Source organism: Lynx rufus, unplaced genomic scaffold, assembly GCF_022079265.1.
Source record: "Lynx rufus isolate CCGP_SWC_20201006 ecotype Redwood Valley unplaced genomic scaffold, mLynRuf1.p SCAF_16, whole genome shotgun sequence".
In the NCBI taxonomy this organism is placed as follows: Eukaryota; Metazoa; Chordata; class Mammalia; order Carnivora; family Felidae; genus Lynx; species Lynx rufus.
Window position 1 is genome coordinate 39,285,675 of NW_025814830.1, and position 22,372 is coordinate 39,308,046.

At 49.2% G+C, this 22,372-nt stretch overlaps 3 protein-coding genes across 3 annotated transcripts in view; 1 reads left to right on the forward strand and 2 right to left on the reverse strand.

The window, feature by feature from the left end:
- Positions 1-109: 109 nt before the first annotated feature.
- Positions 110-3,601, reverse strand: ENKD1 (enkurin domain containing 1). The gene is made up of 8 exons (XM_047079240.1): positions 3,563-3,601; positions 3,229-3,328; positions 2,938-3,132; positions 2,211-2,383; positions 1,080-1,205; positions 814-977; positions 577-713; positions 110-479 (listed from the first exon to the last, which is right to left on the reverse strand). Exons 2-8 carry the CDS (start codon positions 3,311-3,313, stop codon positions 319-321), a joined length of 1,041 nt encoding a protein of 346 aa, XP_046935196.1. The 5' UTR covers positions 3,314-3,328; positions 3,563-3,601; the 3' UTR covers positions 110-318.
- On the forward strand, positions 3,312-5,445 carry CUNH16orf86 (chromosome unknown C16orf86 homolog). Its single transcript, XM_047077406.1, is given in 6 exon segments — positions 3,312-3,435; positions 3,848-3,954; positions 4,119-4,351; positions 4,529-4,537; positions 4,715-4,932; positions 5,036-5,445. Coding segments are annotated over 6 exon segments (1,101 nt in total).
- A 3,284-nt stretch (positions 5,446-8,729) lies between these two features.
- The window catches only part of GFOD2 (glucose-fructose oxidoreductase domain containing 2), a 36,570-nt gene continuing 22,927 nt past the window's right edge, over positions 8,730-22,372 (reverse strand). The window contains exons 2-4 of the mRNA XM_047078592.1: positions 17,480-17,825; positions 10,602-12,400; positions 8,730-8,900 (exon numbers count right to left, since the gene is read on the reverse strand). Of these exons, the coding sequence (XP_046934548.1) occupies positions 11,502-12,400; positions 17,480-17,738 (1,158 nt within the window). The 5' untranslated portion in view covers positions 17,739-17,825 and the 3' untranslated portion in view covers positions 8,730-8,900; positions 10,602-11,501. The remainder of the gene's footprint in view (positions 8,901-10,601; positions 12,401-17,479; positions 17,826-22,372) is intronic.

Sequence of the window (22,372 nt, forward strand, 5' to 3'; positions counted from 1 at the left end):
GGCAGGAGTGATAAGGACAACAGAGAGACCTCCCTGCAGTTGAGCAGCAGGAGGGACACCAGGCTTTGCATTTCTAGGGTAAGAAAAGCTCTTATGGAAACAAACCCCATTGTGTACAAAAGGTTTAATTTTGACAAAGGGATTAAGAGGCTGCTGGCCCTTCTACAGCCACCGGTGGCTGGGAAGAGTGCTCTGGGGATACTGCCCACACCACTGCTCCTGTCTTTGGACCCCCATTCTATGATGGGGCTTGATCCTGCCCTCTGCAACTGTGGCAATCTTCACTGAGGACCCCCATAAGCGCCCCCACAAAAGGGCTCAGACATCCATCTTCACAAAGACCTTGGGGCGGGAAAAGATCTTGATGGCCTCCTCTACCTGCACCAGCTTCTGGTCCAGCTCAGCATGGTGGCCCTGGGCCCTCAGTGAGTCTGCCCCAGCAGGCAGCAGCACCAGCTCACGTAGCAACTGGCTCTGGCCTATGAGGGATCCAGGAAGAGTGAGTGTTGGGCAGGGGTGTGTGGTCCCCAGTGGGTTCCTCATCTACACCCCCCTACCTCTTGCCTATGGACTCACTCTGGAGCAGATTGCTCAGTGTCTCCAGCCGCTGGTTCTCAGGCATGCAAGTGTGACCAGGGGGCATGGCAGGGTCCGGCTGGCTATGCTGGCGGGCCTCAGCCTCCCGCCGCCACAGATCCCTGCGTTGCAACAAGCTGTGGATGCACAGGCTCAGAGTTGATGGTCCCAGGGCGTTGGTTTTCTCCCACCCTCCACAGGAACCTCTCACCCTGGGTGTTGGGCAGTGGGACCTACTAATGAGGTACGTGGCCCTTCTGCGTGGTGTTGTAGTGCTCTTGGGCTTGCTGTTGCTGCTCCAGCACTTGTGCCAGGACCTGCAGGGAGCGGGAATGCCGCCGGGGGGCCCTCTTGGCAGTGCGGGCATTGTGGCTAATGAAGTCCACATCCAGGCCTGGCCCCTGCAGGACATGGCAAGCATGATGGGGCAGACAGTACTGTGTTGTGCTCCTGAACCCCTCAAGATCCCTGCCGCACCTCCCGACCCCCACACATCCTCTCACCTTAGCACTGGGGCCTGGTGGGTTTAGCTGAGGACTGGGGGCACGGGGTGGTGGGATCCCAGGGCCACAGCGGGAGTGTGCCCGAAGGAAGTGGGTGGGCTCTGTTCCAGAGGCTGGGCTGGGCTCCTGGAGGGTAGGGCATAGCAGAGGAATCAGCCAGGCTGAGGTCAGAGTCTTAAGCTGGCCGTACAGCTGAGCTTCTGTTCCTTCTGCCTGTGAGGATATTTCTCTGTATCTAGCCCTATGGGTCTCCTCCCTCTTGAAGAAGCACTTCTATCCATGAGCATTTAAATATGTGTGTCTCTCACATCTTTAAGAAAACAACAAACCATTCCTCCTTCTACCTCAGTCCTGGCTTTTGACTACCATTCTCTTTTTCTCTTTCCCTGCCAAGCCTCCTGGCTCTGTCCCCACCAAGGTCACTCACAGCTGGCTTCCAAGCCATTAAATCCAGGGTCACTTCCCTGGTATCATTGTCCTCAGCCCAATGCTCAATAACTCCTGGGTCTCACTCCTCAGATCCAGACCTGACTCTCCATCTGCTTCCTGGACACACTCCTACCCCCTGGGAATCCCACAGATGCTTCAGCTTCAACAAATTCACATATGACCTTATTGTCTCTTTTCTCAATTCTGCTCCTCCTTCTGAGAACCCTGGACAGAGAAATGGTACTACTATCTACCCAAGACAATCCCACCACCATACCCCTGCACTTGCCCTTCTCACTGCCCTTAGAAATAAAGGTTGAAAAAAAAATTTTTTTTTAAATGATGTGGGTCCAGCTGACTTCTTAGCCTAACCTCATGCTCTTCTCCCTTCACATTGATCTGAACATAACATCCCATTGCGCATACTCCCTCTGGTCTTAGGACTTCTATCTGTGAGGTTCCATCTCACTAGAATGGTTCTCTTCAATTCTCCCCTTGCCTAATACCTATTTGTCCCTCAGGATGACCCAAGCCATCAACACTCCTGAGGAAGCCCCCAGCCCGACTCTGCAGCAGGCCGGCTATCTCTTAGCCCCTGTTTCCCTAGTCCCCTGTGATTTTCATCTCCACAACTCAGATCAGAGTATAACTGCTTGTTGGTCAACAAGATGAACAATGCTTCTGGCTCTCCAAGGCAGGTACCTGCAGCTGGGCCTTGACCCGGGACTCCACCTTGTCATATTTGGGTGAACGCCACAGAGCCTTCAGGGGCCTGGGCTGGCCCTGCTCCCGGCTGCGCTCCTGCTCACGGAAGCGCTTCTGGATCTCTCTGATCCGCTTCAGGTTCTCCTTCTCATAGTCTTTAGGGTCCTTCCCTGGGAAAAAGATGTTGCCAGACTCTGCCCTACATACAGCCCATGAGATCCAACTCCCATCAGTTCACACAAAGGCCCACACCTTGCCTCCTACAGAAAGATCTCCATGACCTCTCCATCTAAAACAGTATACACATACTCTGCCTCATCACTTTGTTCCCTTCCTGACATAGTCATTACCTTCTTCTGTCCCTGATTATTTTCTACATTTTTATTGTGAAGTAGACCATTAATCATTTTGTCTATCATAGCTATCTCTTTACTTGTTTACTGTTTTTCTAGCACCTATAAAGAGGGCACACAGTAGGCACTCAACAGACCACGTTTTGCTGATGCATGAATTCATTAAGCTGAGCTTGGGTTTCCCAGGGACTACTGCATTCAGTCCTCTTCTTTGAGGAAGTAGCGCATTTCCCCCTCCTTTCATATTTGGGGAAACTGACACTCAGAGAGGCAAACCCTGAGCCCAGAATCTAGCAAGGAGAAGCAACGCTTTTGATCTCAGCGTTTGACCTCATCGTACTAGCTTCATTGCCCCTTGTATCCGAACTTACTCTTGGAAGAGGCCCCTGGGCTTAGGGAGATGCCCCCAAATTGCAGCAGCACTCCTCCGACGCCATGCCTGCCACGGTCCAGGATCTGTCTGGCTCCAGGACCTATGCGGGGACCGCGCGGAGGGGTGGCGTCCAAGTCGAGGTCCGAAGTGACCAGGTCCAGCTTCAGCGCGTTTCCCTCAAGGCGTCCTTGGGCTGAGAAGCCAGATGGGGCCGAGCGCAGGGCTCAGTGGTGGATCAGAGCCAGACCCTCACTCGGGCCTCACCCAGCCGTGCCACCCCCTAACTCACCCGAGGCCGGCCGCCGGTAGTAGTCAGGGAAGAGCGTAGGGTCTGGGGGGATTGGCCCCGAGATACGGGACGGGCCCTCGCACATGCCGCCTTCGTCACCCTGCAACGGCGTACCGAGGCCTGCTGGGCTGCACATTTCCGGCCCCTGTCCCCTTTTCCAGCCCCGTGCCTCCTCCCGGATTCTGGACTCAGACCCTGACCCCAACGGTGCCCCTCCATTCCCTGCCTCTGCCCCGCCGTCTCACCCCGCAAAGCGCTCGCCGCCTCCGCTCCTAACCCACTTCCCTGCTTCGTTCGCGACCCCTTCCCCGCAACACTCTGACAAGGGGCTCACCGGAGCAGTTTTGCCGCCGACTGCTGCGACCCGACGGGCTTGCTGTTGCCGGGCAACAATAATTTCCGTCCCTGAGGTCAGGGGCCAAGGCCCCCTGGCGCAAAGCCTTCTGGGGCTTGTAGTTCCAGCTTTGGGGAGTGAGGCACAGAGCCACGGTCAGGCACCCTTTCCACCCGCCTGCCCTCGCCGCCCGGCCGGTCTCTGGGGTCAGCGCCAGGTCCACAGGTCCGGCCCCTCGCTCCGCTCCCCGAAAGCAACCGTCGAGGAGGTACTGACCCTGCGCAGCCGTAGCTTCAGCAGGGGTCGAGAGGCGGCCAGGGTCCCAGGAGAGGACGGCCGCGGGGCAGGCACAGCTCGTAGAGTCGCCTGGCGGCCACGCTTAGACCTCCGAGGTGACCGTCAGGCTGTGGTCTCCAAGCGACTGTCCGCGGCGCTCTGGGAGGCCAAACTCTGTGCGAGGCCCCCCTAAATGCCAGGACAAGCTCCTCCTCGGGTGTCTAATTACTGATCCCTGTGTCCTTTGCCTGGTGACCAGTTACCCATGTGTCACCCTTAGTGTCCAGTGATGGCTGACCAGTGCCTGGTACCACACTATGAGGCTTGCCAGACCCTGGGTGAAGACAAGTGCCCAACAGTCCAAGTCTCAGAGCCAGAGCTCCAGGAGGAACGACTCAAGCTGAAGGAAGAGAGGCTCAAGCCAGAGGTGGAGTCACTAGAGGAGAGAGGCCCTCCCAGGCCTATGGCCTCCATTGTGAGGCCCAGTCCTGGTCCGAAGAGGAAGCCAGTCAAGTGAGGGGGCTTTCAGAGGGAAGGAGCTATAGGGCTGGTGGGGAGGGTGGGCTCACACTCCAGCAGGATCCCTAAATCCTGCACTCTTACATAGTGCATCCTTATCTCCTGCCACCACCATCACTCCTCACTCCTTCTGTCCCTGAGGAACCCTGGCATAGGGAGCATCCAGAGGAGGGGTCTCAGGCCTTGTAGGGTACTAAGCTCACATGAGCTTTAGTTCCCTGTCCAGCCCAGAGCCTCGCTGACCAGGAAAGGGACAAGAATCTGGGCCGGGGGTGGTGGATAGGCAGGGTTATTCCCTATGGTCAGGGCACAGGAGCCAAAGCTGGAGGCTGGCTCCTTAGGCCTCCTGTCCCCCAGCCTCCCAGGGCCTAGCCACCAAGTCCATCCCAAAGCTGAAGCTGAGATGCCACAGGGGCTGCCACCGCAGAGGGAGGAGCCAGAGGGTAGCCACACTGAGCCCTCACCATCTGCCAAGCAGCACAAAAAAGCCAAGAAGCGCAAGAGTCTGGGAGCTCCAGTGCTCCCAGCTGTGGCCAGCGCAGTGTCTGCACCTCCAGAGACCTTGGGGCTGGAGCGTGAGTGGCAGCCCCTGGGCCCTCCCTTTTTCTCCTGCCTGATGGACCCCTGTCATGGCACAGCTTGGTGCTCCAGCCCCTGCCCTGCCCTGGCTGTTTGCAGGAAAGGCCCAGCGCCTGCGGCCCCTGTACCAGTACATCAACTATTGCAATCCTGAGCTGAATCAGGCAGGGGAGGGGGACAGGGAGGCTGAGGTGGACGTGGAGCCTGAGTTGGAGTTGGCCCTGGTCCCCGAGGAGGCAGGTGTGGAGCAACTGCAGGCTTTGCTGCCCGTGACAGGTGAGCTGGGGTCAGGCCTCACTCTGCCCTGCCCCAGCACATTCGTGTCCCCCACCCATGCACTGGCTCCCCTGGGAGAGGAGGTTGGAGAAGAGCCAGCGTGTTTGCCCAAGTTGGGGATCAGTGGCCGCCTCAAGGCTGAGGTGGATAAGTCAACCCAGGTGGACATCGATAAGATGCTGAGTGTTTGTGCCGCCCCACTTGTACCTCCACTCTCTCCTCAGTACAAGTGACTTTCCCGCCTCCACTGGAGTCTCCCCTTCTCCCAAGCCCAAACCAGAGCAGCAGCCTAGGCCTCAGGAGGAGGGGAAAATTTGGCCCTTCTCCCTACTTGGGGCCTTGGACTTACTGAAAATAAACATTTTTCCTTTTCTCAGACTTCATGATTTCCCAAAATAGATGGCTGAAGAGAGGCTGGGAAGGTGGGTGCAGGGTGTGAAGCCTGATTGGTCACCTGGATCATCCAAGAACTTGACAAACATACAGGTTCTTGGGCACTATCCCAGACATAACTGAATCAGAATCTGCAGGGGTGGGGCCTAGTTCTGTGCATTTAAAGGCTCTTCACATGAACCTGAAGGTCAGATAGGGTAACAGTGGGGATGCAGAGGGAGGTGATAAGGGAGGAACGAGGCAGAAAAAGGAAAGGGACTGTCAGGTCACAGGAATCAGGTGCTTGGCTTTGCTCCCTGTCTTCCAGGGAAGGGGCCTGCATTTGGTCTGACCTCAGGGGATCAATACTTGGGATCTCCCACCGAGGTGTCAGAGTTCATTTGCCTGCCCCAAGAGTGGTGTCTTTGGAATGTTTTCCACATACTAGGGGCTACAGCTGGACCAGACTTTGCCCCCAGAGTGGCCCTGCCAACAGAGGCATCTGTGACTTTTTCCTAGCAGCCAGGGGGTGGTGGTGGATGTGAATGTTCTCCTGGAGCCCTGCAGCCAAGCCACTGGATAACTGAAATTATCCAGTTTGGCCACTTTGGAAACCCTCATATCGTGCCACCTCCTCATCCTCCTGAACGTACCTCAGATACCTTAAACATAAAGAATTTAAAATTAAATGAGTAACTTCTCCTCCCTCCAATCTGCTTTCCCTCCTGTGTCTCATCTACACAATTGTTCAAGCCAAAATCCTGGGTGTCACCCCAGACCCCATCCTGTTCTTTGCTCATTGACTCCTACAAGCTAATCAGGCATCAAGGCTGGTGAATGTGCCCTCTAGATTGAGAACCTTTCGTATCTCATAGTCAGCACTTTTGCCTTGGGACACTGTTATTCCCAGGTGAGAGCTCGCTAGTTTCTCTGCCTGTGGTTCCTTCCCCAACCAATCCACCCCACTGATCCTGGTACACACACACCTGAACCTGATGGTGTTGCTTCTCCCTGGCATGTTGCTCCTCTTGCTCCAAGTGCCTTAAAAACTTTCCAGTGGCGGGGCGCCTGGGTGACTCAGTCAGTTAAGCATCTGACTCTTGATTTCAGCTCAGGTTATGATCTCGTGGTTGATCTTGCGGTTTGGGAGTTTGAGCCTCACATCGGGCTCTAGGCTGATAGTGCGGAGCCTGCTGGGAATTCTACCTCTCTCTTTGCCCCTCTCCTGCTCTCTCTCAAAATATATAAACTTAAAAAACAAAACAAAACATAACTTTTCAGTGGCTTCTATAAGTCCCTGACCAGCCACAACTTTCTTACTTTCACTTTGCACATGGGCCTTCTCCTGCCTAAAGTGCCTTCATTCCTTTACCCCTCCACCTGACTAGTGCACTCTTACCTTGAAGACTCGGGCACTTTACTTCGTGCTGAGCCAGGCAGCACCCAGTGTTGCCCTATGTCATAGCATTTACATATTACTGCCGTTGTGGGTTAGAACTGTTCTTGGAACTAGGTTGTGAACTCCCCAAGGGCATATATCATTGCATTGCACCCATCTAGTGGAGAGCCCTCATAAAAGACACAAAGATAAGGAGACCGAGGTGGGAAGCTGAGGAAGTCGCAGAGGGTAGGTCAGGATCTGAAAGGCTGAGGGCATCCAAAGTCCAGAACCATGTGCAGGGCCCCTCGAATACTGGTTTGGCAAGGTCATTGGAAGGGATAGGGTGGGCAAGCCCAGACAGAAGTAGGAAGAAAATGCGCATCATCCCAGGCTGCTTCTATGTTTAGGAATCACTTGGAAGCTCACTGGCCTGGTGGCAAGACTACAGGGCAAGTCATGGGGTCAGGACATTTTTGCCCATACGTTTCCCTGGTTAGTGACTGAACCACCCCAGAAGATACTGTCCACAGGGACCATGCAGACCAAATCTTGTCCATAGGGATGAGCATGGATTCTTTGGAATTTCTCAGAGGTAAAGGACTCTTCACATAACTGAGTTGACTGCCTCACTTTATGGCTGAGGGAGGAGAGACCTGGAGAGAAGTGGCCTTGCATGAAATCACACCCTGGGCACCAGGGAGGCAGCACCCTTTCCTGAACCCTGTAGATTTGTGGACCTGAAAACTCTGGCTAAGGCCTGACCCAGGCCAGCACTGACAAGGAAACTCTGTTCCTCTCTTCCAACAAGTGGCACAGGAAATACTCAGTAACCAGCAAAGAACTGATCTATATTTGCAGGTCTATTACCTGATAGGTTTTCCTAAAGCAGAGTGGGTGACAATAGCCACAGAAAGGAACAAGTAACTACTATTGTTCCTAGAAGCTCAATCTAAGGGGGAAATGCGGAGTAGGATGCAAGGAGACAGGTATCACAAAAGAGCAGAGGACCAAGGCTGTGGGACCTTGAGGTGGGTGTGGGCATTGGGACTGCTGTTTTGCCTAGGGAAGCAATGAAGAGGCAGCCCTTCAGCTGACTCTTGAAGGGAGATTTGGGTGGCCTTCCAAGCAGGGGATACACCAGACACAAAGCCTTGCTAGTATAGAAGTCAGCCTCACTCAGGAGGGCCATTTAGCATGGCTGAAGCAGAGGCATGGACATCAGGAGACCAGGTTAGACAAGTCTGGGAGTGATGAGAAGGGGTGCAGGCAAAGAGGGATCTTGGCCTGATATTTTGGAGAGGTCATGTGGGCAGCAGTGAGAAGGGTAGAATGAGGAAGGGAGACTGGGAACAGGGAGGTGAGGAGACTGCTGATTGTCTGAGTGAGTATGAGGCCTACATTTGGTTGGGGGGTTGAGAAATAAGCAAAAAGTATTTTGAAAGTTCTTTTCTGGCTCTTCCTGTAAGCGGCCTGAGGTGATCTCAAAATGGTTCGCTATTCACTTGACCTGGAAAACCCAACAAAATCATGCCAACAAAAGGTTCAAATCTTTGTGTTCACTTTAAGAACACATGTGAAACTTCCCAGGTAATCAAGGGTATATACATCCGAAAAGCCACCAAGTATCTGAAAGATGTCACTTTGCAGAAGCAGTGTGTGCCATTCTGTCGCTACAATGGTGGAGTTGGTAGCTGTACCCAGGCCAAACAGTGGGGCTGGACACAGGGTTGGTGGCCAAAAAGAGTGCTGAATTTTTATTGCACATGCTTAAAAATGCAGAGAGTAATGCTGAACTTAAGGGTTTAGATATAGATTCTCTGGTCATTGAGCACATCCAGGTGAACAAAGCCCCCAAGATTTGGCATAGAACTTACAGGGCTCGTGGTCAGATTAATCCATACATGAGCTCTCCCTGCCACATTGAGATGATCCTTACTGAAAAACAAAAACAAAAAACAGATTGTTCCTAAACCAGAAGAGGAAGTTGCACAGAAAAAAAAGGTACCCCAGAAGAAACTGAAGAAACAAAACTTATGGCCTGGGAGTAAATTCTGCATAAAATAAATGCAAATAAAAGCAAAAAAAAAAAAAAGTAAGTTATTTTCTGGTTGTTGTTAGAGAGAGGAAAAACAAACTCCATTTTCAGAAGCCTGGAAAAACTTCATTCACTCTGACTCCAGGAAGATCCTGAAATTTAGGAAACGGGACCTGGGAGGTGATGCTGCTTTCCTCCAGGAGGGGGCGGTGCAGGACAAGCCTGAATCCATGTGCAGGCACAGTCCATCCTGAGGGCCAGAACCCTGCTGACTTCCTAGGCCACAGGCACCTGGGCCATTTTAAGGTACATCTCCTCCCCAGGACCAACCCAAGAAATTTATAATGGTAAAGATGTCTGAAGGATGGCCATGGACCTAGGCTCTAGCGAGTACCAACAGAGGATCCCAGGGCCCTCACAAAAGTAGCTGTGCACCAAGCCCACTGCACTCTGCCCTAGGACTTCTGGGAACCTGTCTTTGTCAACAAGGGGTTTGTTGTAGAGCCCTATAAAACCTAAGAAATGCCACTGTGGGGCAGTAAACCTGAGTCAGGTACAACTGGGAAAGATGCATGAGCTTTCTTAGTAAATCCCCCAATTTAGGAGGGATCCCATCTTCCTAGTAACACACAGAGGGACTGACCTGGAGTCAGGAGGAAGGGAACAGCCTCTCTGAACTCTACCAGCATCCTGCCTCGCAGGGCTCTCTGTAGTCCTTCCTTCTCCTAGTTGAGGGCAGACAGATTTCTGCTGCACAGAGAAGGCAGTAACCTGGAGGGCAGGACCTGAGCGGGGAGGGGCAATGTCTGGGCACTCAGTCTCTGAGATCTTTAAGTGCTGGGGAAAGAGTAGGTCAGGGTCAGTCTCTGTAGTCAGATGACCCTGACCACGCTCCTCCTTGGCTCCATCACTTTTAACTTATAGGAGGCAAGTAACTTTGCCCCTCTCTGCCTCAGTTTCATGATCTGAATAATGAGAATATTAATAGTAGGACCTCACAGAGTGGTTTGGATATCAAATGAAGTATGTGTGAAGTGTCTCCAGGGGAGAAGCATTCAGTAAGCACACTCCCCAGCACTAGTCACTGTTATTTTAGCTCACAAGGACAAAGTTTTAAATCAGGACCACACACAGGAAAATAGGCCTACTGACTTCTAGAAAGGGTGCCAAGAAGAGGGAGATTTCCCTGAGCCTTTCTCTCTCTGGCAAGGAGCCCAGGGCAAGGCAGAGAGAGTGAAGTTTAGAGAAGGGAAGAGTTCAGTCTAGGCTTAATCCCGGCAGGCTGGCAGAGGAAACGAAGGGGGTGTGTGTGTCCACTTCCCTGAACCCCCGACCCACCTCACCTCTGATTGACTTCGTTAAAAGGCAGTCCCAGTGTAGAATAGTTAATAAAAAGCATGGTTGGTGACTGGCTATCTAGGTCAGGCAGCATTAGGCTGTACCTACTCCAAGGGCAGTGCATCCAGGCTCCCCGGGACCACTTCTCACCTCCCCTCTCCCAGGGTTTCCCGGAGCCAAATCCATGGTTGTAGGAACAGAACTCTTCCTGACCTCCAGCCTGGGAAGGCCTTAAACTCTCCCTATCTCCCTGACCTGCCTACCAGGTCAGGGAAGTCTTGAGGTTAAGGAAGTCTTGAGTCTTGTTCTCTGAGAAAAGACTTTTCCTTGGAGGACTCCTGGGATTCTGTCACAAGGGAATATGCCCACCACACCATGATGGATCCAGGGCAGGCCAGATCTGCTGTGGCCACAAGGAGAGAGAAAAATATAAACAAACTACAATAAACAAGCCTCTCATTATTAAAGAAACAGAACTTACCAAACAACCAATTGCCATAGTGTCAGACTTTCTGATTTATTAATATTTATCAGATATTCCAGAACTCTCCCTGTCTCCTCTCCACCAAATCAGGGACCCTTTGCCCCAGGTCAATAGCCCCTGAGAGCTCACCCAATGAAGAACCCACTCCTCCCTGCCAGGGAAGGGGCAGCCTGGAGGCTGGAAAGGCCTGGGCATATGGGAAGGAGGGCAGGTACGGATCCCTGAGGGATGGCTTGCTGCCCTCACCATTCCTGAGATGCTCTAGCCCAGGAAGGGCATGAAAACAAGGCTTCTTGTCGTTTTCCCTCAGGCCTGAGGAATCAGCCAAGCTGGGTCCTTGCTGTGCTTTCTCACCTAGTTACGGCCACAAATAGGCTGAAGCAGCCTCCAAGTCAAGCTTTTGCTGGCTCTGCTCACCAGCATGACTATGCAGAGACCTGGGGGCAGCTCTACTTGGCTACACTGTGGGAGCTGCTAGCCCTCAGCTATACCACCACCCTCCGAGTCTGAGCATTGGAGGGGGTGTTTTCCCAAGGCCACCTTGGGCTTCACCTGGACCCTGCCCAAGTTGACTCATGAAATGAAATACACTATGTATGCAATGGCCAAGACCTCCTGTCTCATCCTTCTGGTCCCTTCCCATCCCTTCTGCCCCATGGCAGGGAGCCCACGTGCAGGCTCACAGGTTATTCCGTTGGAGAGCTTCGCATAGGTTCTGGTTGGAGTCAGGTTCTTCCGTCATCACCTCCACGGCCTCCCACTCCCCAGATCTGCTCGACCTTTTGATGGCATCCACCACACTCTGCATGTACAGCCCATCCTCGAACGAGGCGGCCATGGAAACAGGGATGTGGTCCCATGTGCGGCGGTCCCCCTGCCCCTGGAAGGACTGGCGCAGGGCCTGCACCATGTAGACCATGCCCTTCAGGTAGAGCAGTGGAACATCCTGGGGCCCCTGCTCGGGCAGCCCTGCACCCACAGCCAGTGAGTCCCTCAGGAGCAGCTCCTCTTGTGTGGCAGAGTTCTTTTGCCCATACAGGTCAGCTCCTCTGGCAACAAGGCGTCCTGCAGAGCCCACCACCATGACCTCGTGCACAAAGGCACCTGGCATGTTGAAGTTAAGTGTTACCGTGCTGCACACGCCTCCACCCATGAGCATCTGGAAGAAGCAGAAGTCATCACTGGTGACATGTCGGATGCCACGGATGGCTGCATTCTGCCTCACAAAGGTCTTGAGCAGCCCATGCACCTTCTCAGCTCTCCGGCCAGTCAGGTGGGTCAGCAGGTCCACGATGTAGGTGCCCATGGTGTGCAGGCCCCCACCACCCATAAGCTCGTCGCAGATCCAGCCATAGTTGGGGCTGAGCAGGCTGCCTGAGTAGATGCGCGCATCGCAGATCATTACCGCGCCCACGTAGTGCTCCGCGATCAGCTGCTTCATGCGCACAAAGGCAGGCAGAAAGCGCAGCACATTCCCCACCAGACTCATCAGCTGTGGGTAGTAGCGCGAGGCTGTCACCATCCGGAATGCATCCACCGAAGTTGCTGCCTTCTCACAAACCACATTCTTCCCAATACCTGAGAATAAAACACACCAAAAAGTCTCAAAGTTCCAAGGGATTTACAATGAAGGAAAAAATATTTTCTTGAAGGCAAATGAACTCGGAAATGCCTCCTGTATCAGATGGTGGCCTGGGACAAGAGGAAAGGCAACAGCTTGGATACAAATGGTACCTGGTGACTGGGACTGGAGAACAAGCTATAGACTGCAGAATGAAGAGTAAATTCTTAAGGGAAAATGAAAGGAGTAGAGGTAGAAGGTGCAAACCAGGAATGGCAAGTAAAGAGAGGAGGTATAATATGTAATTTTATGGGGTGCCTGGATGGCTCAGTCGGTGGTTGAGCGACCAACTTCGGCTCAGGTCATGATCTCACAGCTGGTGAGTTTGAGTCCCGTGTCAGGCTCTGTGCTGACAGCTTGGAGCCTGGAGCCTGCTTCAGATTCTGTGTCTCCCTCTCTCTCTGCCCCTCCCCCACTCACACTCTGTCTCTCTCTCAAAAATGAATAAACATTAAAATTTTTAAAAAAAATCTAATTTTATGTGCCAACCCAGCTAGGCTGTGGTGTCCATCAAATACCAGTCTGGACATTGCTATGAAGGTATTTTTTAGATATGAATAGCATTTATTTAAAAACTTCTTTAATGTTTATTTTTTGAGAGAAAGAGAGAGAGAAGCAGAGAGCGAGAGGGAGACACAGAATCCGAAGCAGGCTCCAGGTTCGGAGCCGTCAGCACAGAGCCCGACGCGGGGCTCCAATTTATGAATTGTGAGATCATGACCTGAGCGAAAGCCAGATGCTCAACTAACTGAGCCACGCAGGTGCCCCTATTTTATTTTTTTTTAATTGAGAGAGAGAGAGATGGCACAAATGAGTGAAGGTGGAGAAAGAAGGAGAGAGAGAAAAACCCACAAGGGGGAGAGGGAGGGAGGGAGGGAGGGAGAGAGAGAGAGAGAGAGAGAGAAGCAGGGCTTGTGTTCACCCAAAGCAGGGCTTGAGCTCACCCGATGCAGGACTCAAACTCACGAACCATAAGATCATGAACTGAGCTGAAGTCAGATGCTTAACCAAATGAACCACCCAGGAGCCCCTAGATGTGATTAGCATTTAAACCAGTATATTTTGAGTACATCAGATCACTTTCCACAATGTGGGTGGACTTTATCTAATCAGTTGAAGGCCTCAAGAAAAAAGACTGGGGTTCCATGCAGAGGAAGGAATTCTGCCTTCAGACTCAAGTTTGCAACATCAACTCTTGTTGGAATTTCCATCCTGTTGTCCTACCCTGTGGATTTCAAATTTGTCAACTCCTACAATCACGAGAGGATTCTTTAAAATAAATTCCTTTCTCTCTCTATATACGCTCATTGGTTCTGTTCTGAAGAACACCGCCTAATACACATGGGCTGGAGAGAGGACATGCTTGTGTACCTTCATACATTTAGTAGATCACCAGCTTTGGGCAAAAGTATTTAATCTATACTCTAGGGGATGGGCTCTGTACTCTCAGTTGCAATTGCAGAAAGGGCTCTAAGATTTCCCAAAGATTGTTCTCTAAAAACACTGATCCAACAATTTAGTGTAGTCAAAAGGCCAGAAAATGTTTGGCTCTGGTAGGAAGGGAAAGAAAGTAAAATTAACCCTTATGCTCTCATGCCTGTTCCGAGTATACTATAGGTGGGATGGACTAAGAGAGCAAAAAAAGCCTTAGAAAAAGCCCTGAAGAGAGCTAGAACTGGGCAGCTTCTGTTTTAGGAAGCAGAAAGGATCAGTATTTTTAAGATGTTTTAAGATGAAAGCTCATGAGGGTATGAGCAGTCACAAGACAACAATACCTGGGATACTCCTGAGAGCTTGGGGTGGTTCCCTATGTTAATACCTCCAAAGAAGTAGTGGGTGCCAAACCAAGGGAAGAGGTCCTTACACTGGGGTCTCGCAGGAGGGGGCCCTTCGGGGAGAATAGCCCCTGACTGTTATCATGATCTGCTCTCGGAGAATCTCTAATGCTTCCTTACACATGTGAGATTTTAGGATTAGGGACTGGAGAATCACCATACTGGGTGACAATTTGGCCACCTGAGTGCAGAACACATAGAGCTGACCAGGAAAGTAATGAGGAAATTAGATTCTCAGACACAAACACCTCATCTGAGGGCTGTAGCTCTGGCCAACCCAGAAACTACCTGCTGTAACTATTCACTGTAGGAATTGGGGTGGACACTGCAGCATGGGGCAGAAAGGAGGTGGGCAGGGGGGAAAAGGACTTTTGTGGCTCCTGGGAGTTTGGTGACAGTAAAACCAGGATAAGGAAATTTCTGTTCCATGTCATGAGAGGTCAGGGAAAGGGGAGAGACCTCCCATTTTGAGCCCAAACAACAGGGATGCTTTTTAACTTAAGACTCAGTAGTATTATCAGTAGGGGAGCTAAAGGCCATCTTAAACAGGCTCCTGCAAGGCCAGCAGCACAGGGTCTTTAACTTTAGGAGGACCTGGGTTATCTTGAAAGACATATTTAAGTTATCTAGCATTCCCGGGGTACCTGGGTGGCTCAGCCGGTTATGTCCAACTTCAGCTCAGGTCATGATCTCACAGCTCGTGAGTTCGAGCCCCGTGTCGGGCTCTGTGCTAACAGCTCGGAGCCTGGAGCCTGCTTCGGATTCTGTGTCTTTCTCTCTCTCTGCCCCTAATCCCCTCACATTCTGTCTCTGTCTCCTCAGAAATAAATAAACATTAAAAAAAAAAAATTTTTTTTTTTTAAGTTATCTAGCATTCCTGCTAGGAAGCCAAAGGAGAGATCAGAGAAGCTGGGAACTGATTTTTGTCTCCAGGGAGTGGGAAAAGCATGAATGCTGAGTGATTATTAGCTCAGATTTTTTGGAGGGTGAACAAATTTCAAGCTGCAATCTTTTCTCCAGCTCATATTCTCCAGATTACCCAGGAGTGAAGTGCCCCAGAGCACCTCTTTGTTCACAGGAAGTAAACTTCATGGTCACAATATGCTCAGTGACTCCTTTGGGGTTTGAGTGGGCAGTGCCTCAAGGCAGGTCCAGCTGACATGGCTCTCCCAGTCCCACCAACTTGACCCTGGGACTGTGTGTCTATAAGAACAGACCAAGGACTCATTCACACCCTCTTCCTCCTGACAGTGAGAAGACAGATGACCCTGCTTCACTGAGGGCTGGGACATAAGATTCCAGAAGCCTCTGGTCATTCCTGTCCTTCCTATTTGTATTAAAAGATCCAAGGCTGGTGCTTTCCTATACTAGGAACCAGAAAACAGCAGGCTTGTAGCCAAAGAACTTGGGATTTCCTCTTTCTTCCTACACAGCTTGGCAATGGTCTCTGTGAGAACCCTAATATATAAGCAGACTGAGAGCCTCTAGAACTCTGCCTCTGGATACACCTGGCATCACCAGCCTGTATTCATGTCACAGGGATGGCAGGAAGTCAAGTGACCACAATAGCTTGATCCCCCTGAATTAGCCTTCTGTTAAAGTGTTGGCATAGGCCTACTTCTAAACTCAATCTGAAAGCCATTACTTGCCCTCCTAAGAATCTAGTGTCCAGTGAATAGCTCCAGTGTCACACATCCTTAGAGTGCTCTCTGGAAAAGACAAACCATCTACAATTTTTGGCCAAAATGTACATGCCCCCAAATCAACAACCAGACACTCATGTTCTTACTCACTCCAATGAACGTTTGTCCTTACCAATGCATTAGGCAAGAGGTGACAGACATCCTCTTCTCCTCAGAACAAGGGAAACAAGTAGCAGTGGCTTGGACTCTCCATCATGGTAGTGTCCAGGAGGAGTGGTCAAGCCTAGTGGCATACCAGTTTCTGGGCCCAGAGATCTCTGACTGCATCAGAGAAATATTTTGCTCCTATCACCTTCATTAAATAATTTCTCTGTCGGGGCGCCTGGGTGGCGCAGTCGGTTGAGCGTCCGACTTCAGCCAGGTCACGATCTCATGGTCCGGGAGTTCGAGCCCCGCGTCGGGCTCTGGGCTGATGGCTCAGAGCCTGGAGCCTGTTTCTGGTTCTGTGTCTCCCTCTCTCTCTGCCCCTCCCCCGTTCATGCTCTGTCTCTATCTGTCCCAAAAATAAATAAACGTTGAAAAAAAAAATAATAATAATTTCTCTGTCAATTAATTATATGCTACCTGAATTGTCTCATTTACTTTGTAATGTATGTTATCTCTAGTCTCTCCAACTGAACTGTGAAATCTGAAGGCAGGGAGGGCTCTGATCCAACACTGCTTTGAATGTCCTGAATGACATCAGGACAGTGCCTGGCACCTAGAAGGCATTAAAAAAACAAACACCAAACAACAACAACAACAAACATGCTGGATGACTATTTACTGGCTTGTTTTCCTACTAAATTTGATTCTGATTTACATTAGAAAAAGAGAAAAGGTCGCCCAGAGTTGACTGGGAAGAGATGCCCAACAGGAATTGCAGGAGAACAGCTCAGCAAGCCCTATACTGCCTTGTGCTTCTCAAGGGGGCAGACATGTGAGCTGGCTGTCCTATGGATCCTGTCAGGGAAGCCCAGCACTGTCCAAGGGCCTTCCTGACTTCTGGAACACAAGATTGCAAAATGTGGCAGGAAGGGTGTGCACTCAATCTAGTGAAGGACTGACAAAACATGGGAAATGGCAGCCTGGTTACACCCTCCTCTCCATCCTTTCTGAGGTGCTACGTGCCACGGAAATGGAAGAACAAATACATCAGTCACAATTTCCCATTGCCCAAGTCTTTGAACTCCGACTTCAAACAGGCCAACTTTACATTGCATGAAGTGTAATGATCTCTGGTCCCTGTGACAAGACAACTCTTGGCATATGCTTAATTTTTGCTCAGGGAGTTACTTATGGGAGGCAGGCAAGCCTGGAGCATTTCTTTCCACAGCTGTAACACCCCCAGTGTGCCCTCCCCAAGACGGCTCTAAGGGTGAGTGTTGTCCCAGAGTACCATTACCTGCAGACCAAAGCCCAAGAAGGACCACAGAGGCCCAAGAGGAGAACAGTGACACACAAGACACCACCCAGAGGGAGATACATCCTACCCTTGCTATCGTCTGACTATCCGTACCTAGAGCCTTCACAGATATTTGCCGGGTGAGTGGAGGGGGGATATTGATGCACACAAGATCCACGTCTTGATGCAGCAAGACATCATCGGTCCGGCTGGTGTAGAAGGTGATGTTCATCTCCTCGGCAAGCTGCTTTGCTTCCTCCTCAGTCTTCCCCCACAGGGCCTCCACGGTGAACCCTTCTGCCCTCAGCAGTGGGACCAGAACCCGGGCAGAGCTGCCAGTCCCAAACACGCCCACTCCTGGGAGCATCTTCATGCCGGCTTCTCTGTTCACCAACTCATCTCCTCACAAGAGCCTCCAGCATGAATACGACCTTCCCACAGTCCTGGTCAAACATGGCTCCTGGAACAGCAAGCATTATACTGGCTATTAGTGGATGGCATACTCAGCCGAGGCTATCTTCTGGACTTATTTGGAAGCAACAAGTTCTCTGCCACAAAAGCACAAATGAAATACTCCAAAATGAAAAGCTGCAAAAGCTTTTCCCATGGAGACTTAAGGATATTAGCAATATACATCTACTGAAAGGAAGAAAAATGAAAAATGAGTAAAGCTGGGTTAAATCTCTGTTCTGTTACTTAATGTTTTGTGTGACTCTGGTCCAATCATTTAACCATCAGGGCCTTAACTGTAAAAGTTCATGATTCTATGATATTAGATTAGAAAAAGGAAAAGAGGAGTGGGAAACAAAAACCAATACAAGTTAGAAGAGAACTACCTAAGTGCTGTACAGATTATAATTTAAAAGTTTATGGTAGCAAGCATAGAGAATGTTCACTAGAAACAAACAAAAAATTTTTTTCAACTACCAAACTGGCAATAATAGTAACAGAAAGTTTAAAATGGTATTTTTTGTATAAGGATATTCACTCCAACATTGGCTATGATAGGTGAAAAACTGGGAAACAATCTAGATGCTGAGTAACAGTAATGGGTAAGATAAATAACACTATGCAGTCACTGAAAACCAAGGGGATAGAAAGCCCTCAATGACCTGCAAGACATCACCATATGTTCACTGAAAAGAGGGAAAACAAAACAATATGTGAAGTATGATATCCATTTTTTTAAAGCACAGAAAAAAATAAATATATATGAATGAAAACATATAAGGATATCTATAATATTATCTGTAAATATATTTCACACATGACACTAGAAGGACCAGAATACACCTGAATTTAATAATGATTACTCAAATTATGAGATTATGGATGAATTTTGTTTTTCAAACATTGCCAAATTTTATACAATGAATATGTCTTACTGTGGAATTTTTCCTTCTGATCACAAGGGTTATTAAATGAAATAACAAACAAACAAAAGTCTTCTTGGAAACCAAGATGAGATTTAGGTATGCTTAGGGTATCAGGTTTCCCCATACAGCAGCCCCTCTGCTAAACCAGTGGTACCCACTCTGGCTGTGTGTTAGGTCAATGGTAACTCCATACCCACTGAGTCATATAAAGGGATGAAGCTGTGTCACTGTCATTTTCTTTTCATAGTAAATTAAATTCTTTTTTTGTGTGTGGTAAAATACACATAAAATTTACCATCTTAAACTTTTTTTTTTTTTTTTTTTTTTAGAGAGAGAGAAAGAGAGAGAGAGCGAGCGAGCACAAGTTGGGGAGTGGAGTAGGGCCAGGGGGGAGAGAGAATCTTAAGCAGGCTCCATGCTCAGTGGGGAGCCCCACAAGGGGCTCGATCTCATGACTATGAGATCATGACCTGAGCTGAAATCAAGTCGGATGCTAACCCAACTAAGCCACCCAGGCACCCCTTAACACATTTTTTAAATTTTAACTTTTTAAATGTTTATTTATTTTGACAGAGAGAGAGAGAGGAAGAATAAGAGACGGAGAACGAGCAGGGGAGGGACAGAGATGGAGAGAGAATCCCAAGCAGGTTCCGCTCTGTCAGTGCAGAGCCCAACATGGGGCTCGAACCCACAAACTGCACGATCATGACCTGAGACAAAATCAAGAGTTGGATGTTCAACTGACTGAGCCACCAGGTGCCCCAAATTTTAATTTAAGTAGGCTCCACACCCAGTGCAGAGCCCAACACGGGGCTTGAACTCACAACCCTGAGATCATAACCTGAGCTGAGATCAAGAGTCAGACAATTTACTGAGCCCCCCAGGTGTCCCATCTTAACTATTTTTAAGTGTACAGGTTCAGTGATACATTCATATTGTGCAACCACCAACACCACCTACCTCCAAAACTTTTCATCTTGCAAAACTGAAACTCTATACTCATTAAACAGTAACTCCTCTTTCCAGTCCCTCTCCCTAGTCACTGTATGTATGTATGTATGTATGTATGTATGTATGTATATATATATATATATTTTTTTTTTAAAGTAATCTGTACACCCAACATGGGCTTCAAACCCAAGACCCTATTACCCCAAGATCAAGAGTCATATGCTCTACTGACAGCAGCCAAGTGCTCTAACCATTCTACTTTCTGTCTCTATGACTCTGACTATGCTAGGTACCTCATAGAAGGGGAGTCATAGTGTTTGTTTTTTTGTGATTGGCTTATTTCACTTAGCATAATGTCCTCAAAGTTCATCCATGTTTTAGCATGTGTCAGAACTTCCTCCCCTTTTAAATTCAAATAATATTCCATTCCATATGTATATACCACATTTTACTTATCCATTCATCTGTTCAGACACTTGGGTTGCTTCTGTATTTTAGCTACAACAGATAACGCGGCTATGAACATGGGTGTTCAAATACCTCTTCAAGATCCTGCTTTCAATTCTTTTGCATTTATACCCCGAAGTAGAATTGCTAGATCATACGTAGATTTTTAAGTTTTTGAGGAACCACCATTCTGTTTCCCATTGGGGCTGTACCATTTTAACTTTTTTTTTTTTTTTTTTAATTTTTGAGACAGAGAGAGACAGAGCATGAACAGGGGAGGGTCAGAGAGAGGGAGACACAGAATCTGAAACAGGCTCCAGGCTCTGAGCTGTCACCACAGAGCCCGACGCGGGGCTCGAACTCACGGACTGCGAGATCATGACCTGAGCTGAAGTCGGCCGCTTAACCAACTGAGCCATCCAGGCGCCCTATTTTAAATAATAATTTTATAAACACTTTACATTCCCTTAGTCTTCCAACTATCTTTTAAAAACCTTACGACTGATCTTGCTCACCACAAATCCTAAATTTTAAGAAGTTTTATCCAAACACACAACTTTGCTGTTCTACTTTAATCCACAATAACACTGCTTCATTTGCATCTCCTCACAGATCAGAGTCCACCTATTTTCAGTTTTTTTTTAAGTTTATTTATTTATTTTGAGAGAGAGAGAGAGAGAGAGCAAGCGGGGAGTGGCAGAGAGAATCCCAAGCAGACTCTGTACTGTCAGCGCAGAGCCCAATGGGGGGCTCAAACCCATGAACCAAGAGATCATGACCCAAGCCAAAACCAAGAGTCAGACGCTTAACCGACTGAGCTACCCAGATGCCCCAACCTATTTACAGTTTAAAGGAGACATGGTGTTCCTTTAGTAACTCCAAGTACTAGGGATATACATCTCTTCCCTCCCCATCCACAACATCCTCCCACCTTTCTGGTCATTTCTGAGTGCCACTTTTGGGGTTCCCAGCTCCTTCAATGCTGAGGTTTTTGAGGTTCAAGACATAGGTGTCTTCTTTTCTTCTTGTTCCACATACTCTTTCCACTCATGTCCAAAGTTTTATCAGTATACCAGGGACTCCCAAATCTGCAGAATAAGCCCAGATTTCCCTCCAGGGTTTCACACCACATATTCTACTCCTGAATATACACTGATGTTCTATAGTTTCCATAACCCACACAACCACATGACTAAATCTGAAGAGAAAGAGTAAAGTGAGATGGTGAGAGCACCTGAAGTGAAGGCTTCAGAGATACCTGAGTTCAAATTCTGGCTTCACCAGTTCTTATGCAACTCTTTTCATGGGTAAAACAGGCCTAATGCTATTTAGCTCCCAGGGTCTTCTGAAGATTAAATGAGGTCAAGTTTTTTTTTTTAATTGTTTTTAAACATTTATTCATTTTTGAGAGACAGAGTGTGAGTGGGGGAGGGGCAGGGAGCGGGAGACACAGAATCCAAAGCAGGCTCCAGGCTCTGAGCTATCAGCACAGAGCCCGATGTGGGGCTCAAATCCACCAACTATGAGATCACACTCTGAGCCAAAGACGCTCAACTGACTGAGCCACTCAGGTGCCCCAAATGAGGTCCAGTTTTAAGTGCCTAGCCAAGTATATATGGTTAGCATTTAATAATTATCATAAACCCTCACTCAAACATTTTCTTTCCATATTCTCTCTCTTATGGAATGTTACTATCATCAACTCAATTCTTTAGCCCAGAAAGCTGGCCATCATCCATAACTTCTCTATTCTCTTACCCGTACAAGTAACTCATCAAGTCTTATTGATCCTATCTCTTTATTATCTCTTAAATCCATCCCTTCATTGTTATCCCCTCTGTCACTGCCCTAGTCTAGCCCCGAGTACTACTCACCTAGATGACTGCAACAACGTTCTACTTTATCTCTCTTCCTTCCATCCTTTCCTTCCTTCATCTAATCCTCATGTTGTAAAGAGATCTTTCTAAAATGCAAATGGGATCACATCACTTCCTTCCTTTTTAAACCTGTTTTGACTTCTCACTGGACTCACTATAAAGTCCGGATTCTTTAAAAAAATTTTTTTGTTTATTTACTTTTGAGAGAGAGAGAGAGAACGAGTTGAGGAGGGGTAGAGAGAGAGAGACAGGGAGACACAGAAGCCGAAGCAGGCTCCAGGCTCTGAGCTGTCAGCACAGAGCCGGACGTGGGGCTCGAACTCACGAACCGTGAGATCATGACCTGAGCCGAAGTC